The 19436-nt window shown below is 39.1% G+C and overlaps 1 protein-coding gene and 1 long non-coding RNA gene across 7 annotated transcripts in view; one reads left to right on the top strand and one right to left on the bottom strand.

Moving 5' to 3' along the window:
- The window catches only part of spidr (scaffold protein involved in DNA repair), a 284198-nt gene that overhangs the window by 248169 nt on the left and 16593 nt on the right, over positions 1 to 19436 (top strand). For 5 of the 6 annotated variants that reach the window (XM_043688286.2, XM_043688285.2, XM_043688288.2 and 2 more), the window contains 4 exons: positions 3332 to 3539; positions 9249 to 9401; positions 17131 to 17224; positions 18752 to 18866. In XM_043688286.2, coding sequence (XP_043544221.2) covers positions 3332 to 3539; positions 9249 to 9401; positions 17131 to 17224; positions 18752 to 18866 — 570 coding nt within the window. Of the gene's footprint in view, positions 1 to 3331; positions 3540 to 9248; positions 9402 to 14009; positions 14150 to 17130; positions 17225 to 18751; positions 18867 to 19436 lie in introns of those variants that run through there. The other variant, XR_015756994.1, reaches the window with a different exon arrangement.
- The window catches only part of LOC148150176 (uncharacterized), a 55894-nt gene that overhangs the window by 19992 nt on the left and 16466 nt on the right, over positions 1 to 19436 (bottom strand). The gene's annotated exons all lie outside the window — the stretch shown is intronic.

The following is a 19436-nucleotide window of genomic DNA, read 5'->3' as shown; positions in this document are numbered from 1 at the left end:
TTCAAAAGCTTTAATTAATTATTAATACATGATTACCCTTTCACAAAGCACGTTGACTCCAAGGGCCCAGTTACAGCCTCCTTATTAATAGATTCTAGCATTTTCCCTAAGACAGATATTACGCCAACAAGCCAATAATTACCTGCTTTTCTGTTTCCTTTCTTTCTGGAATAGAGAAGCTGTATCTGCTGTTTTCCAATCTGAAGGGATATTTTCTGAATCCAAGGGAATTTGAAAATTCACACATGCGTCTGCTATCCCTGCAGCCACTTCTTTTAGGATTCCAGATGTTAGTTCTTAATTCTAATGATTTTCTCAGTACTCTTTCCCTTGTGATTATAATTCTTTAAGTTCTTCCCTCCCTTTCACCTTTTGATGTTCATCTTTTTCCAGGGTATTATTTGTGTTCTCTGCAGTAGACAGGATAGCGATTCAATGTTTCTGTCATTTCATTAATTCCCCTTACTCTGGAGGACCCAACTTCACCTTAGTTACTGTATTCCATTTTAAATATTTATAGAAACTCTTGGAATCTTTTATATTTTGATTGAACTTTCTCTCATACTCTAATTTCTACCTTATTTTTTTGTAGTCATTTTTGTACAGCATTTAAAAAACAGCAATCTTCTGATGCACCACTAATCCTTTTGAAATTTTTTTCAGGGCAGCACACTGGTTAGTACTGTTGCCTCACAGTGCCAGCATTCTGGGTTTGATTCCAGCCTTGGGCAACTGTGTGCAGTTTGCACATTCTTCCAGTGTCTAGATGGGTTTCCTCTGGGTATTCCAGTTTCCTCTCATGTGCTGGGTAGGTGGATTGACCATGCTAAATTGCTCATAGTGCCCAAGGATGTGCAGACTAGGTGGATTAGCTCTGGGAAATGCAAAGTTAGAGATTGGGTAGGGGAAGTGGGTCTGGGTGGGATGTTCTTTAGAGAGTTGATGTGGACTCAATGAGCAGAATGACTTGTTTCCACACTGTAGGGATTCTATTATTCTGTTTAACTTGATAAAGAACAAAGAACAGTACAACACAGGTCCTGTAGTCCACCAAACTTATGTTGACACATTATGCCTTTCCAAACTAATAACCTTTCATCTCTACACAGTCCATATCCCTCTATCCCCTGCATATTCATGTTCTGTCAAGTTGCCTCTTTTAGTGTTGCTATTGTATCTGGTTCTACCACCTCTTCTGGCAGAGCTATCCAGGCACTTACCAGCCTCTGAGCAAAAAAAACCTGCTTCTCACAACTCCTTTAAACTTTCCCCTCTTTTTAACCTTATACCTATGTCCCCTAGTAATTGACATTTCTACCCTACCTCTGATTATCCATTCTATCCATGCCTGTCATAATTTTGTAAACTGCTATCAGGTCGCCTCTCAACTTCCAAGCAAAACATACCCCTCATGATTTTATTAATCTCTATAAGGTCATCCCTCTGCCTCTGACGTTCCAGAGAAAATAGCTGCAGCCTATTCAGCCTCTCCCAGTAGCTCAAATTCTCCAACCCTGGCAATTTATATGCAGTAAATTCAACACATTAGTTACAGACAGACTGATCTCGCACGTAAACTTAATTTACAAATACACCATGTTATATATTTGTAGATTAAAATTTCCCTTGATAATTGGAGTTTTTTTCATAGAAACCCCTATTTTTTCTTGCTGTATCCCTAGTTCTACACTGTAGATACTGTTCAGAGGTCTATGAATACTCCCACAATTCATTTCTTTTCTGAACACTTCCTAGTTTCATAACATGCTTCTGATAAGAGGAAGGCTTGAATAGCATGTAGTACTCCAAAAGTGGCCAAACTAATGTCCTGTACAGTCACAACATGACCTCCCAACTCCTATACTCAGTGCACTGACCAATTAAGGCAAGTGCTTTAAGACCCAGAAGCTGCCGGCCCTGGGAGATAAGTGTCAAGATCTGTGATAGTGCAAGATACATGGTTTCATCTGCCTGTCTGCTCTTAATGAGCTGATGGACAGGCTATGGGGTGAGTTATCCTAGCAGTGGGATAGTGTTTAGTCACCACCTAACAAACTCATTCCTACACTTAGAAAAAGTATTGGAAATCTGCATCCAGTGTGTCCATTCTGGTGATTTTCATTGACACAATTTGCAATATTGTCTTCCACCTGTAGCCACATTACTAGACTTTTCTCTGTTGCAAATTTATTTTTGTTGAAGTTGTGTAAGACCACCTTCCATACCTTGAATTCTCTCGCTGCTGCACATAGTCTACAATTTCAGTGACTTTTAATTTGAACTGGGCTGCTTATCTAACATTCATTCTTGTTACCCTGTTGTTAAGTTAGAATATGGGATTGAAAGGAATGCCGTTTGCACCAGTGAGTCGATACTCTTGACATCACTGTCGACATGCATAGACATGAGGTGCTGAACATGCACCTTCAGTGGTGTGCTATTCTATAGTATCATTAGTATCTACAACATTTCTATGATTCTGTTAAGCAGGCTTGATTTCAATGTTGAGCCTCTGGTAAGTATAAAGAGTTTGGATTGTTTAGTTAAAAGTCAGAGGTTCAATCTGAACATGAGGTAATTTCTTGGCCAAAGGTCAGGAGCCAAATTGTACAAGAAATTTACTCTTCCTAGAGTATATGCAGTAAATTCAACACATTAGTTACAGACAGACTGATCTCTCACTTAAACTGAATTTACAAATATACCATGTTATATATTTGTAGATTAAAATTTCCCTTGATAATTGGATTTTTTTTATAGAAACCCCTATTTTTTTCTTGCTGTATCCCTAGTTCTACACTGTAGATACTGTTCAGAGGTCAATGAATACTCCCACAATTCATTTCTTCCCTAATTCTTATCTCTACCAAAAGAAAGATTCTCATCTTGATCTTTTAAATGCTCGTATGCCTTAATTAACAGAACAAAACCACTATTCTTTCCTGGTTTCCTTTCTTCCATAATGACAAGTATGATTGGACATTCAGGTCCCAGTGTTAGGTACATTGCACTCATGTATTTGTAATGGCTGTCAGGTCATATGCATTTTCCGTTTCACTTGATAAATCTGTTTTGATCAGAAGCCTATAGATATAAAGCCTTTAGTTTGGTTTTATATTATTTTTGCTCTCTCTGCCCTTATCTGTTGTTGCACTGTTAGGTTGGCACATTATTGCTGTGCTCTGATCGTTATGAACTATCTTGCTCTCTTGTACTTTAATTTACAATCTCTTCCGCACAGTTGTATATTCTTTCTTGCCTAACAGCCCAACTTGTAGTATGGGTTGTAAGATATTTAATGATTGTTTATTCCTACGTTGTTCCTTCACAGGATCAAACTGCCTACCACCAAAAAAGTAAGGACTTTTGGCTGTTTGTGATTGATTCATCACTGCAGTCTGCAGGTCATGATTCCGGAGTACCTAAAACACTCTCAGTCTATGTTACATCAAGCTGCATTCTCGGTCTTGAAGTTATTAAATCACTGAATGATGAAACATCCAGCAACATTTTCTTCAAGGATGCCATAATCGAGAAAGGTAACAGCTGACAAAGTGTTCTTCAAATTTGTTTTGGTCTCAATTTATTCGCTAAACTAAAAGTATTTATGGAAAGAGAAGGTTATACCAAACTACAGTTCCATTAAAATCCTGAAATTATCTTGGGAAGGTTAGAATAGGGAAGTAATAAAGTAATATTATAAAGAAAAATGAAAAGGGTGAGTGTCATAGCAATTTAAATTTGTAAAGAAATTCCCCATACAAGACATCCCAGAATATTCTATGAAGGAATAAAAGGAACAAACATCAGCATGTGAGAAACAAATTTGGAGAGTTGATTGAAATTTATAGTTTAAATAAAAGATCTTTAAGGAATGTTTTTAAGGAGGACAGATAATTAGGTTACATTCAAGGAGAGTGAGAGAGAGAGAGAGTGGGAATCCAACTGAGAACTCTGTCACCAATGATGCAATGGAAGGGGGGTCAGCTTGTTAGGAAACAAGCAAGCCGGACCTTGAGAAAGGTAGTAAACCCTGGATTGCACTCAGTACCATGCATAAATCAGCATTGAAATGGGAGGATTGAACTGTTTAATGCATGGCTGGAAAGAGGCACAGGAAGACACATTCTTCACTTCCTGTGATATTGGTGCCAGTTTTTGGAAAGATGGGATCAGCACAGGCTGAACAGATTGCAAATGAATAGAGCTGGGACCAATTTCCTTACAGTGTGATTTTCTAATGCCATTCGAAAAGGTTTAAGATAATTTGGTAGGGGTGTGAAAACCAGGACGTAATATTAGAAAAGGGTCCAAAGTATACAAAGAATGTGGAAAGACAGGTAGCACTACAAGAATTATTATTAGTAATCTCAAAACTAACAGATCAGCTCTTGAGCTCTGTGATCTTGTCCAGTCTTGATTGGTGGTGGACAATTAAACAACAAACAGAAGGATTAGGGTGTAGGTTTGCTCGCTGAGCTGTAGTTTTGATATCCAGACGTTTCATTACCTGGCTAGGTAACATCATCAGTGGCGACCTCCAAGTGAAGCAAAGCTGTTGTCTCCTGCTTTCTATTTATATCTTTCTTCTGGATGGGGTTCCTGGGGTTTGTGATGATGTCATTTCCTGTTTGTTTTCTGAGGGGTTGATAGATGGCATCTAGATCTATGTGTTTGTTTATGGCGTTGTTGTTGGAGTGCCAGGCCTCTAGGAATTCTCTGGCATGCCTTTGCTTAGCCTGTCCCAGGATAGATGTGTTGTCCCAGTCGAAATGGTGGTTTCAGAAATGACAGCCAGACTACTAAGACCCCTCGGAATCCTAGTAGCACACAAACCCACCAACAGTCTCAAACAAAAAATAACAAACTTAAAACCCATGGACAAAACCAAGGTCATCTACAAAATTCCATGCAAGGACTGCCACAAACACTACATAGGACAAACAGGAAGAAAGTTAGCCACCAGGATACACGAACACCAGCTAGCCACAAAAAGACACGACCCTCTCTCCCTCGTAGCCCTACACACGGATAAAAAAAAAAACACCATTTCGACTGGGACGACTCATCTATCTAAACATATTTAGATCCCTAGCATCAAAATCGACAATTGTTTTACCAAATCAATTCACTTGATGTAATATGAAGAAACAGCTGAAAACACTGGATACTACTCACGGCTCTGAAAACAGTCTGGCAATAATATTGAAGGTGTGCTAGGGAGCTAGCCATGTTCCTAGGTAAGCTTTTCAAGTACAGCTACAAAACAAGCATCATTTTGACAAATCCAGACCACCCACTTGCTGCCTTATCAGCATATTTTTGATCATGGGAAAAGTGATGGAAGTTGTCATCAATAGTACTCCAGTAGCAGTTGTGAAGGAATAACTTTCTAACTATATAGATTACGCACTTCGGTCTACTCTCTGCTTATTCAAAGAATTCCCCTTAGAAATCAATAAATCTTAAAGATATTTACTCTTGTCATATTGTGATTCCAGCTGACAGTAATAATGGACAAATCAGAACATAGAGTGAAAGTTGGCTTGATAGATTTTATGGTTTATTTCTCTTTTTGTTTTACTGCCTTCAGACAGAGACTGAAAAATTCACAAAGGTTCCCAAAGTATATTTAACAAATGAAAATAAAGATTAATTTCGTAGAAGTAAACCGTGATTTGTATCACAAGAACTATTTGAAATCATTTCATTAAAAATATCAGAAAGAAAGATTCAGCATGTTTACTCCAATAATAACCTCTCAGCTCTCAACCTTCAGTGAAGTACTGTATTAACATAGGAAGTAGGAGCAAGTGGTAGGCCCTCAAATCTGCTATCAAGAAGATCATTGTTATTCTGTTAGTGTTTCGAATTCCACATTCCCATCCATGCCCAATAACCTTTGATTACCTCGCCTCACAAGAATCTATATACCTTTGCCTTAAAATGTCCTACTTCTACTCTTTAAGTCACAGAATTCCAAAGTTGCACAACTTTGACGAAAAAGAAGTTCGATTCAAGCCTCGGGTGACTGTCTGTATGGAGTTTGCACATTCTCCTTGTGTCTGCGTGGGTTTCCTCCGGGTGGTCCGGTTTCCTCCCACAGTCCAAAGATTTGCAGGTCAGGTGAATTGGCCGTGTTAAATTGCTGGTAGTGTTAGGTACATTAGTCAGAGGGGAATGGGTCTGGGTGGATTACTGTTTGGAGGGTCAGTGTGGACTGGTTGGGCCGAAGGACCTGTTTCCACACTGTATGTAATCTAATCTAATCTAATCTTTGTCTTAATAGCGCTACTCTTAATTTTAAAACTGTGCACCCTCAGTTTTGCGCTCACTCACAAGAGGAAACATACTTTCAACGTCGACCAATGTAAGGCTTTCAAGACCTTATATACTTGAGTCAAATTATCCTAATTCTACTGAGCTCCTGTGGGGAGAAAAAGCCTCATCTGTCCAGCTCATTCATCTACCTGCTCAGCAAACTAGTAAATCTCCACTGATGAAGGGCTTTTGCCTGAAATGTCGATTTTCCTGCTCCTCGAATGCTGCCTGACCTGCTGTGCTTTTCCAGCACAACACTTTCAACTCTGTGTAATTGAAGCAGAGCATCCTTACTTCTAACTTTAATTCCCCTCAGAACAAAGAATAACACTGGTTTAAGTCTACATTAGTCATCCCTGTCTCTATGCTAAAGCTTCTTGCTCGGCTGGCATAGCTATAATCAGTTTCCTTTTGGAAAATTGCTGCTGTGCATTTGCATAAAGTGATTTTCTTTAGCTTATATCTCAGCCAAGACCTTTAAAACCAGCTTCTAACTCAGCTGACTTATGTCTTAACATGGATTTCACTACACTGATGTTTTCAACACCCTCCTGTTTCTGGACAGTTCTTGCTACTGACTTGTCCAAACCCCTGACTGCTTGATGACTGCTACCAACAGCACCTTCCTCTTAATAGTCCTCTTCTCTCTGAATGAACTTGATTCTATTTCTCTCTCCGGGTTGTAAAACCCAAGTCAGCAAACACCTTAAAAATTGTTTCCCCAGGGGGCTTGCTTGGCATTTAACCAAAAAAGCATTACTTGGAAATACTGTTTTGAATTCACTGTTCAAAATTACTTCCTGATATTGGCAAATAAAACAAGTTAGACCTTCACGGAACTGAAAATCAAAGACATTTTTCCTCTTCTTTGCTCCACCTAAGTTCCCTCATAATAATAGTAATATATTACAGATCTTCATCAGAGGGACCACCCAAAAGTATGCCAAAGTACCCTGGAGAATTCTCTTCAGCTCCAAAAGTAAAACTTTCTTTCTCACTCCCTTGTCTGTCCATGCCTCAGTTTCTTGTTCTAGTTACTTTCAAGCTTATCTGTTGTTTACTTTCTTATGCAGTAAGATATTGTAGGGCCTACTGTAGATTTTCCCTTTAATGCCGATCTAAGTAACTTCCAATCTTCTCCACAAGACCCCAGATGAAATTAGGCCAAACCCACCTTCCATGCAGTCAATGCTGAAGTTAGTGTTTTATCCTGTCGACAGTGCAGATCTATCATTAACTGTCACTTTCGCTAACTTCTCTCAGAAGCTGCAAACCATGCAAGGTCCAAAAGCTTCTCTGAGAAAATAACCCAGATAACTTGAAACCAGGGAGTCTTCCCAAGCATCATCCTCTGTGATGATATGGTGTTATGAACAATTCATCAATTTTATGGATTTAAGTTTGAAGGATTGTGGTATATATGGATTTTTTAGGTCGGTGAAATGAAACACTGGATTTCTTACTGAAATGAGATATTTCTTGAAAACCAAATGGTTACAGGTAAATGCTAGTCTCAATTGCTTGAGCTCACTTCAAGGAAAACGTAAGATTATGGAGGCTGTTATAACTGAGGTATGACATGAGTACTTTGCATCTGTCTTTACCAAGAAATAAGATGCTATCCTGTTTATGGTGAAAGAGAAGGCAATTGAGACATTTGATGGGTGTAAAAATGATAAGTCAAAGATATTAGGTTATGCTTAAAGTTCATAAGGGACCAGGACTACTTGACCATCCAAAGATCCTGAGGGAAGTGAGGGTTGAAATTGCGAAAATATTGTTGAGAATTTTTCAATCCTTTTTAAAGAGGTGTTGCCAGAAGGAATGGAAAATGTCACATCTATATTCAGTAAAAGATGTATGGAAGATTTAGTTGACTTTCAAAGGTAAGCCCACTATCCATAGGCCAGTCGTTTAATCTTTGAGATTTTAGAAATAATGATTCGTGACAGAATTAATTCGCTTGAGCAAATGCAGGTTAAGAAAGGAAAGCCAGTGTGGATTTGCTCAGGAAAAATCTTGTCCAATTAAATTGCCTGAGTATTTTGATGAGATAACAGAGGGAACAGATAAGGGTAATGCTGTTGATGTGGTATACACAAACTTACAAAAGAATTATAACACAACAGACATGAGAGCAAAATCAGAGCTAGTGGAATAAAACAAACAGTGACATGAAAAACAGTTTGGCTGAATGACAGGAAACAGAAAGTATTGGTGAACAGCTGTTTTTCAGACTGCAGGAAGATTTGTAAATAAGATTTCCCCACGGTTAGTGTTAGAATCCCTGCTCTCCCTGATTATTATTAATGACTGAACATTGAATGTGCAAGGCTCAGTTTCAAAATTTGCATATGATACAAAACTTGATAGCATTGTGTATTATGAGGCAAGTATTAAACTTCAAAGGTCCTGGGGATGTAGGTGCATGAATCACTGAAGCTGGCATGACAGATTTAGGGCATGGCTAATAAAAAATTAGGGTTTGCTTAGCTCAGTTGGCTGGTTTGAGCTGCAGTGTGATGCCATCAGCATGAATTCATGGAAAAAAATGCTGTACTCTGGGACTATGGTAACTTTACTTGAATGTTATTTCAATAATTTAAATTCTTTCTGCAGTATGCAGTGCAGTTCTGTGAGAGTTTCATTTTTCAATTTAAAATCTCTTACAAGGATGAGTAGAAAGAGAAGTGCTGTGCACCTGCAGGTTTGTCTAGTAACAATTCCTTAAAAAAGTGGAAAGGAGCATATTTTTAAATTTATCTGTTATTTTCAAAGAAACATTGAAGTAAGGTCTTCAGAGTAACCTTGCTAAAGTAGCCTCAGCACTTCTCTTTCTACTCATTCTTCAAAGAAAATAACTGAAAATAATTGTGTTGCATGTAGTAATCTTGTAATACTAAGTCTCATTTTCTCTTATTCTGTAGGCTTTATTGTGTGTGCTGAAGGTACCATACTTTCAGTCAACAAATTGGTGTTGCAAAGTGATGAAAATGAGAGAATTTCTTCATTGACTGGAAACATTGTCCTCAATGAACTCAATGCTTTGACCAAAGTAAATTCTTTATGTACAGTCCAAGGTGAGCCTGTGTTTCGACCTCTTTGTTTGGTCATTTATTCATCTCGGGTGCCCTAATATAGCTGCTGAAAATTGAAAGAAAGTCTCACCATGTAGATTGGTTCCAGAATATCTTAATTATGCAATCTTCTGTTCTGGGTGACAGAGTTTCAAAATGCTTTATGCACTGCAACTAGCTTTTCTATAAATTCAGTGTGTGGATACTTTCCTAACAACTTCTGCAGACATGTTATTACACACCTCTGGAGTGAGTTGGCTTTGAACCCAGGCCTCCCAGTCCAGATGTAGAGACACAATTACAGCACCAATACAATTTGTTAGCTGATACCTCGAGCAATCACTTGAAAAAAAACCTGAAACCTCTAAATGTGATTTAAATTCCTTCCAATCATTGTTATCACCCTTCTGTAGATTCCCTGCTATTACTAGTCAAAAGCCCCTTCCATTGCTGCTTCTTCCTTTTAAAAGCCTAGTTGATCACCCTGATTGCTAGAACAATGAGCTGACAATAAAAGCCTTTTCAATAGTATAATTATAAATTTGAGCCAAAAGCTGATATCAGATGTTGTGACTTACAAGTAGTAAACCATTTTTGTGTACTCATGAGCAAGTGCTATAACTCATCTAAAAACTCCACTCTTGCCTCCCAGACATTTGATTTTGTTCTGTATTGAACTGTTAGGTTTCAAGCATTGCAAACTAGGAGGGGTTTGAAAATTTACAAATATTTACAACATGGCAATTACCTGTCCTGCATTTGTAGCAACAGAATGGCAATGTGGTTGCCTTTAATTTTGTTTCTCTTCCGTACCAGGGACACAACTAGGTGCTAATTGTTTCTGATTGAATAAATAAACTGGCAATTATAAAGCACCATTCATAAGATTGTTGTGACATATTGTAGTATCCCTACCTCTGAATCAAAAGGTCTGGATTCAAGTCCTACCTGGTCCAGAAGTGTGTTACAACATCCATAAAGAGGTTAAAAGAGAAAATGCCTAAAGCACCTTTCATGTCTTTGGAATGCTCCAAACTGTGACATCAGAAACAGGAGTTGGTATAGGCCTGCTAACACTTGGAGTCTGTTTTGCTGTTCAATGAGTCAGTGATTGATCTACGTAATCACCTTCCTCCACGATCCCTGTATTCCTTGGTTCTCTTGGAATTCAAAAATCTATCGACAAATCTGCATTATACTCAACAAGGGTATAAAATCCCAATGATTCGCAACTCTTTGATTGAAGGCAGTTCTTGTCTTCTCAGTCCTAAATAATTGGTCCCTTGTTCTGGGCATGTGAAGCCTAGATCAAGTGTCACCAACCAGTGAAAATATTCTCCAGGATTTGCACTGTTAAGTCAATGTAGGTTTTATTTATTTCACTGAGATCACATTTCTCGTTCTTCTAAACTCTAAAGAATGTTGACCTAACTGTCTTGATCTTTTGTCAAAGGTCAAGTATCTCCTTCCTTAGGTACTCCAGGTATGATCTCAGTAAGGCTATATATAATTTCAATATAACTTTAAAAAAATTCTTAGACACTAATTCCTTTATTGCAATTGTTTGCTGCATCTACATATTAACTTTCCTGTGATTTGTGTATGAGATGCCTCAGAACTCATAACCTTTCCACATTATATTCCAATTGCCATGTTCTTGCCTTTTTCGGTTAACCTGCCTAAATTATTTTGCAGCCTGTTTGCTTATAACATATTGTTTTATCCCAACTTTGTGCTGTGAACACATGGGAATACATTATACAACTAAATAATTTACATATTTTATAGGTAACTGAGGCCCAAGTACAGATCATTGTGGTATCCCACAAGTAATTGCCTGTCAACTCAAAACTTACTTGTTTATTCCTGCTCTATTTTCCTATCTATCAATTAAGGTCAACTCATACTAATTTATTAATCTCAATCCCACAATTTCTTTGGGAGTAAAAGCCTCCTGTGTGACCCATGCTTAAAATTCTTTTAGAAAATCCAAACATAATAGATGTCTAATTTTTCCCTTATTGACACTGCTGTTTCATAAATTCCTGTTGATTCTGCACAATAGTATTATAATTTTCTTAGTACCCTGTTCACACAACTTTGTTACTTGATACATCCTCATGATGTATTAATTAGTTTTGAAGTATAGTTACCATTTCATTGCTAATTTGACAGACAATTTGTACATTGCAAGGACCTGCAGACCCTAGTAAGATATAAGGCATTGCATGATCTACTTTTATGATTGGTCAGGAAAACTGCACTTCTTGCTTTAATTAATGCCATGGGATCTTTCACAGATGCAGGCACATGGTTTTGTTTGATGTCTTATCTGAGACTTAGTGCTTCCAATAATGTCATGTCAAATAACTCAAATATAGGCCGATATCTTTTCACCAAGTCACCCTTGAATCCTTGACCTCATTTCCTCAGAGACAGATGTCAGTGTGAACAGAACCTGTGAGACTTCTGTTTATATCTGTCAGCCAGAACTCACGGCATCTCACCACCACTAGCCCCCATCTCCACCCCCCCCCCCCCCCCCCCCATCCATCCATTGCCAGTTCAAGGAAATCATATTTAACCTGCTGCAGAGTCTTCTCCCCATGAGCAAATCTGCTGGAGCTATCCCTAGTTGCATGAGGGGTGGCCCTATAACTAAAAGGAACTGGGACAGTTTGGTCTCTAGTGAAGCTGTAGGCTTTTTCTTTAAGCCTGTCTTCAAAGTTTGGACTGCACTTTCTGTCAGGCTATTGGGGTGATAGATGGAATGGAGCTATTCCTTATATGACGAATACCATTTGATCTTATGTATGCTCAAATTCCCTGATGTTAAATGACGGCCCATTATCTGTGACCAACACTTTTTGGAGTCTGTGTATTGCAAAAGATGTGAACAATTTTTCTAAAATCATCCTAGTGTTTGATGAATGAACTCTGTGCACGTCCAGCACTTGGAATTCGCATCCACAGTGACTAAGAACATTGAGCCCATGAAAGGACCTACATAGTTGAAGTGTCACTGGATCCAGGGTTTATTTAGCCGTTCCCAAGAATGTGGGGTATCTGCTAGTGGTTATTTTTGTCCTTGTTGCCACTCGCCAATGCGGCTATGACTGCATCCAGTACAAGCCACCAGACATAACATCTTCATTTTGAAAGCTCCTGGATGGCCCTGGTGTAGTTCAACCAGTATCTGGTGATAACCTTTGCTCAGGACAATCAATCTTGCCGTCCTCTACTGTCTCTCCTTGTCCAAAAAGATTTCAATAATGATTGTAATGGCCCTTTGGTTTCCTCTATCACCAGCAACTGTTTCAGTTTTGCCAAGACCTGATCTGTCTATGTCCAAAGTCTGATATTGTCAGCTGTGACTGGAAGTATGTCCAGAAAATTTAAAACCCACTACAGATTCTTCCAGTGGCGGGACCAGCGGTGGTCTATCTGCCAGCTCAATGCATCGTTTGGTCTCCCGGGCAGTGTTCCAACTTGTAATTATACGCACTTAATATCAGATCCCAAGGTTGAATTCGGTCTGAAGCTTTGGACAGCACTGCCTTGACCTCTTTTAGTAGACCTAGCAGGGGTTTGTGGTCCATTGTTATTACAAATGTTTGCTGTAAAACTATTAGTGGAACTTCCTGACTCAAAATATGACTGCCAAACTTTCCTCTGTATCTGTTTGTATTTACGCTCTGCATTAGACAAAGTCCTAGATCCATGTTCCTCTCCATTGGGCCACCTATGTGCTTATACTACCCCGATGCCATACAGGGATGCATTGCATATCAATACCAGATCTTACTGGGATCATAGTGTGTCAACATTTTAGAGGATGATAGCTGTTTATTTACTTCCCTGAAAGCTATTGCTTGGCTATGTGACCATTTCCAATGCTGACCCCTTTTTAAGAGTTGATGAAAAGGTCCAGGATGGAGGCCAGGTTACGTGTGGACATTCCATAATAATTCACCAGCCCATGGAAAGACCTAAGCTCCAGTACAGACGTTGGAGCCAGGGCACTTTTGATCACCCTCGCTTTATCTTCCAACAGGTGTAATCTGGTTTTGTCAACTCTGTAGGCCAAGTTGGTCACTTGGGGTGCCTGGAACAAAGTTTCTCCTTCTAAGGCATATGTCGGCCTCGAGAAACATCTGAAGATTATGCCCAAGTTCCCTAGATACTTATTATTGGTCTTCCCTGTTATTAGCATGTCATCCAGACAAATGATAACCTGGGGTAGACCTTGTAAAATCCATCACCCACTAAAACATTGCACAGGCTGACATTACCCCAAATGGCAGTCTCGTATATTGGTACAAACCCTTATGGGTATTAATTGTAGCATACTTCTGGAAATTCTTATCTAACTGCAGTGGCAAGTATGCATGGCTCATGTCCAGCTTCATGAAGGAATCCCTCCACCCCCAACCAGCTTTGCATATAAATCTTCTATGTGAGGGATTGAGTATTTATGCAGCTGCAAAAAGTGGTTGACCGTTGTTTAAAATCCCCACAGAAACAGACTGACTCATTGGACTTCACCATCGATATGACTGGTGATAGCCATTCCGTAAATTAGACTGGTTTGATGATTCCTTTGCTTTCTAGCCTCCTGATTTCTGCATCTCCTTTTGTACGGCAAATGGCATTGGACCGTCCTTGCAGAATTGTGGAATTGCTTCCTGTTTGACATGCAAGATGACCTTGGCTCCTTTGATCATCTCTGGACCTTCCTGAAAAACCTCCGGGTATTTAACAAAACTTCACTCAGGCAGCCATTTTCTAATCAAAAAATGCTGAGCCAAACTAGGGAAATGTTTCTCAACCAATTTTGAGCCATCAAGGCCGAGCCTTGAGTCTGAGCCTTTACTACAATCAGTTGTAATTGAATCAGCTGTTTTTCATAAGAGACCGGAATTGAAGTTGTAGTCTTAATTTGCAAAGGCTCCATGGTATAGGTGCTTTGTCTAGCCAAGATCTTGCAGAAAGTTAAGGGTTGGAGTCCAGAGTGAATTTTGTTAAAGACTGGTTCTGCAATTACTGAAATGGCTGCGTCGATATAGACCTCCATTAGAACCATGTGACCATTTAACCAGATGTTAATTTTGGTTCTGATTTGGATGCTGCTGAACAATTTAATTATTCCAAACCAAATGTAGGTGAACGTTCTAAGGTGTGCACACTTCTGGATACTTGCCTACGAGTTCTCTTACTCAATTTGGGCTAGCGGACACTTTTGCTCTCTTGAGTCCGTATGTCAGCAACGACTATAGTGGCTTGCCTGCCCAGATCCTGAAGAAATTATTAACCGTTTGGCTGAGGCTTAGCTTAGTTTTGATTTGATTTGGGCTGATCTGGAATCCCTCTGTTTAGGATATGTCCTGAACGAGGCTATGCTTTACTGAAGTAGTGTTCCGCAAGCTCAGCCAGGCAGGCGAGCGTGTCCACTTCCATTACAATACCATGTAACTGATGTGCTCCACATGTCGCATTTCCCAGTGATCAACCCAATTGTAGTGCCTGTTTGAAGACCAGTTGGGCTTCAACCACTAGGTACTTTTGCATGGTTATATCACCAATCCCACATGCCAAACAGTCTCCCAGCATCTCACTAAGAGTTAAACCAAATTCACATGCTTCTGCCAGTAGACTTAACCTAGTCAAAAATCCTTATACAGTTTTCCCTGGTTCTCAAATAGACAAGTAAAACTGATAGCATCTCAGAAATTGGAGGCCGCTTAGGGTTGTGATATTCCTTAGCCAAATCTGTCAATTCAGAGACAACGTTATTCAGTTGTACAGAGACAAAATCAGGCCCTTTTGTAATGATTGTGGATTTCTCTCTGATGTTAGGAGGTTATTCAATTTGTGTAGTGGCAGTAAATTACACAAAAGCACACTATAATAGGATTTACTTGCCCCTTGTGGGAATATATTGTCAGCATCAGGGACTTGATTTTATATAGATGGATTCTCAGCCATTTGATAATGATTTTATCCTTGTTCATCATCGGTTTAAACATAGTAGATATCAGAATTGAAGTGCATCTGTATGCAAGGATACTAGTGAGAGTGGGGCATGCCTTTTTGTGGCTAGTTGATGTTCATGTATTCTGGTGGCTAGTTTTCTGCCTTGGGTTCTGACTTCTGCCCAGATTAACAGTCCCAATCAGGGAGCTCATATTCTTTGACAACCATCTGGCTGACCTTGTTACAATCACTACATTATACTTTCTCAATACTTCAGAATTATGAATATTTTCGACCAACAAATAAAGGGCAAGGTTAAGATTTCTCTGCATAAGATTATTCTGCATAAACATCATTCTCATCATGAATTGTCTTAAACAATTAGATTCCCTACAGTGTGGAAACAGGTCCTTTCAGCCCAACAAGTCCATACCGACCCTTCGAAGACCCACCCACCCAGACCCATTCCCCTACATTTACCCCTTCACCTAACACTATGGGCAATTTAGCATGGCCAATTCACCTAACCTGCACATCTTTGGACTGTGGGAGGAAACCCACACAGACACAGGGAGAATGTGCAAACTCCACACAGACAGTCGCCCGAGGTGGGAATTGAACCCGGGTCTCTGGCACTGTGAGGCAGCAGTGCTAACACTGTGCCACAGTGCCACCCTGTCAATTCCCCTTGTAATTTACCAGCCAATTTAGCTCTGTGCAAAATCCATAAATAGTTATCAAATATATTAGACATGCCAAACTTCCTAACAACATCCTAGCTGGAGTACTGAAGGCTTGTCTTCCAAAACTAGCTGCAACCTTAGCCAAGGTGTTCCAACAGAGGAACACTGAAATCCATGCCAAAATAAGGAAATCTAAACTGGTCAATTACTAGCCTATCAGTTTACTCTTAGTTGTTAGCAAAATAATGGAAGCTGTCATTGTCAGTAGATTCCAATAACTTGTTCACTAGGGCTTATTTTGGGTTTTGCTAACATAGCTCAATTCCAAACGCCAGCTCCGAGTGACTGTCCTTGGCATCAAGGCAGCATTTGACAGTGTGCGCCATCAAAAAACCATACTAAAATTGAAGTAATTGGGAATTAGGGAGAAAACAGGCTACAGGTTGATGACATTAAAAGAAGATAATTGTGATTTTTGGATGGGAAATGGTGGTGTTCCTACCTCTGAATCAGGAGGCCCAAATTCAAGCCCACCTGCTTCTGAGATGTGTAATAACATCTCTGAACGGGTCCATTAGCAAACATCTGTGGTTGTTTCCAACCAATCAGGTCAACCACAGGACATTGCTGCAGGATTCTTCCAGGCAGTGTCCTGGCCCAACTGTTTTCAACTTCTTCTTTATTGACTGTCCTTCACTGTTTATATGTAGTTAAGAAATTATTTGCAATTTTGTGTGTGAGCTGCGCTACAGGAGGTCAATGAATAATTGTTAAAAATCACACAACACCAGGTTATAGTCCAACAGGTTTAATCGGAAGCACAGGTTTAATTAAACCTGTTGGACTATAACCTGGTGTTGTGTGATTTTTAACTTTGTACACCCCAGTCTAACACCGGCATCTCCGAATAATGAATAATTGTTGTTTGATGTTTGAAAATGATACCAATGACATTGTTTAAAATTACTTGCCTTCAAATTCAGTTAACCCAAAATTCTTGTGTGCACTTTTGGTTTGTTCTGTTCATTTTGACTTGAAAGTATGCCTGTAAATAGGAGGTTTCTTTTGCTTATCAGGAAATGTGGTTGGTGTTGATGAGGCTAATGCTTTTTCGTGGATAGCTTGCAATAGATGTGGAAATGGAAAACTGGAAAAGAAACATGGAGAAAGGTCAGTACATGTAAATCTGAGACAAATTTTAAAGGGAAACAGCACTATTTTCATTTTATATGTGTGCCTTATGCCTTCTTTGATCATGTTAATTGGATGAATGTGGAACACTGTAAATGCTGGAGATCTGAAATAAAAGCAAAAATATTTAGCAGATCTAGCAACTTTTGTGGAGGCAATAAAACAGAACAAATATTTCAAGTTGAATATACTAATATTCAATTCCCTACTAAGTTCTCAAATTCACCCAAGGTTGCTCCTCTAAGTTGTGCACCATCCTGGAGCTGTTAACAATGACGTGGTTGTACCAATATGACGATGGTTGTCATTGTTCAAGGTAATTCACCATAATGTTTTCCAAAATTAGATAAGAATGAACAAAAAAAAGGTTGATTGATATCCCTGAATCTGTTATTGAAAGTTATTAGGTTCCTGAGCAAAATTCCATTCTTTTACTCATGAAGATTAAGACTGTATTTGGAGTATCAGCAATGTTTCCCACAAATAAAGTGCACAACATTAATGAGTTATTTACACAATGCTATTCCAATATCACAGTATTGGTTTCAAGCGAACAAGCAGGAAACATTGGCTCAACAGGGAATGAATGATGGTCAGAGCCATTTAGGTAGTGCAATCCACAGAAACAGGTAGGAGTGTTAATTGGACATAGGACACAGTGAAGGAGCAGCAAACAGCCAGTGTCAGATTGGTGACCTGGGAGAAAATAGATGATACTTAGTGAGGGAGCAACATGCAGCAAACCTTCAGCTTACCTCTATTCTAATTATTCAGATAAGTTATAGTTTATATTTTGGTTCCCCATCTTTGATAATAAGTGTGTAAATGTGAGTGGCAAACTTACATTTGCAGCCGCAGAAACTGCTCAGAAATTATTTCCTAGCATCAGATGAACATACAAGATCCCAGAACATTATTCAAAGAAAACCAAGGAAATCATCCCTGCATCCTGGTCAATGTCTATCCCAATTAATTTGGAAATTTGATCTGTTAATATTTGTAGGACTTTTCCATGTAATTGCTACACATACCTACATTACAGCAGCATCAGAAAAAAATTGTCCTGGTTACTTTTGTTGCTGACTGTAGAGCCTTCAGTACTGTGCAGAATTTCCTGACCAAGCAAGTATCCAACTAATTGATATCCAAATCCCTGATAATATTTCTGTATAGTTGTTTTCAAAGTATTTATGTTGTATCCTGGTTTCAGGCCTTTGATAAACCTGAAAATTCTTTGGACACTAGTGGGTAAGTGTGTGTGGACTTGGTCATTTATCTTTCCTTTCCTTTGTAAAGGTTAATCAGTTGAGTGCTACTTATTGAATCCCCTGATGGACCTGGTAAAATCAGATAACTAAAATAGAGAAATCCATGCTGAATCTCCATTCTTGTGTTTCAATGTATTTTACCAAGATTATGCAATCATTACGCTGTATTCAAATATTAAATTAATTCTCAGCATTATTTTATTTGTATGTTTTAAACATCAAATTGTTCTTGTCGCAGTGAATCATTTTACTGCTGTCTATGTGCCCAGTCTGTGATGACACCGTTTACAAAAATGCAATTGGAAGTATTTCTGCAGTATCCAGACCTACCCCATAGTACCATAAAAATCAAGGTAACAGTTATTCACTTCTGGTTTCCAGATTATCCATTCACTGTGATAAAGTATAATGCAGTGTTGAAATATTACCTTAAATAATTACAAGATTTCTACATTGAAGAAAAATCTGTGCAAAGCTTGTAGCTCAGGTTGAGGTTTAGGGTATAGGTTTGCTCGCTGAGCTGTAGATTTGATATCCAGACGTTTCATTACCTGGCTAGGTAACATCATCAGTGGCGACCTCCAAGTGAAGCGAAGCTGTTGTCTCCTGCTTTCTATTTACAAAATTCCATGCAAGGACTGCAAGAAACACTACGTAGGACAAACAGGAAGAAAGTTAGTCACCAGGATACACTAACACCAGCTAGCCACAAAAAGACACAACCCTCTCTCCCTCGTAGCCCTACACACAGAGGCAAAAAAACCACCATTTCGACTGGGACAACACATCTATCCTGGGACAGGCTAAGCAAAGACATGCCAGAGAATTCCTAGAGGCCTGGCACTCCAACCACAACGCCATAAACAAATACATAGATCTAGATGCCATCTATCAACCCCTCAGAAAACGAACAGGAAATGACA

The sequence above is a fragment of the Chiloscyllium plagiosum genome, unplaced genomic scaffold (assembly GCF_037043375.1).
Source record: "Chiloscyllium plagiosum isolate Xiang-an unplaced genomic scaffold, Cpla_swu_hap1 HiC_scaffold_4, whole genome shotgun sequence".
In the NCBI taxonomy this organism is placed as follows: Eukaryota; Metazoa; Chordata; class Chondrichthyes; order Orectolobiformes; family Hemiscylliidae; genus Chiloscyllium; species Chiloscyllium plagiosum.
This window is presented reverse-complemented; position numbering and strand designations above follow the sequence as displayed.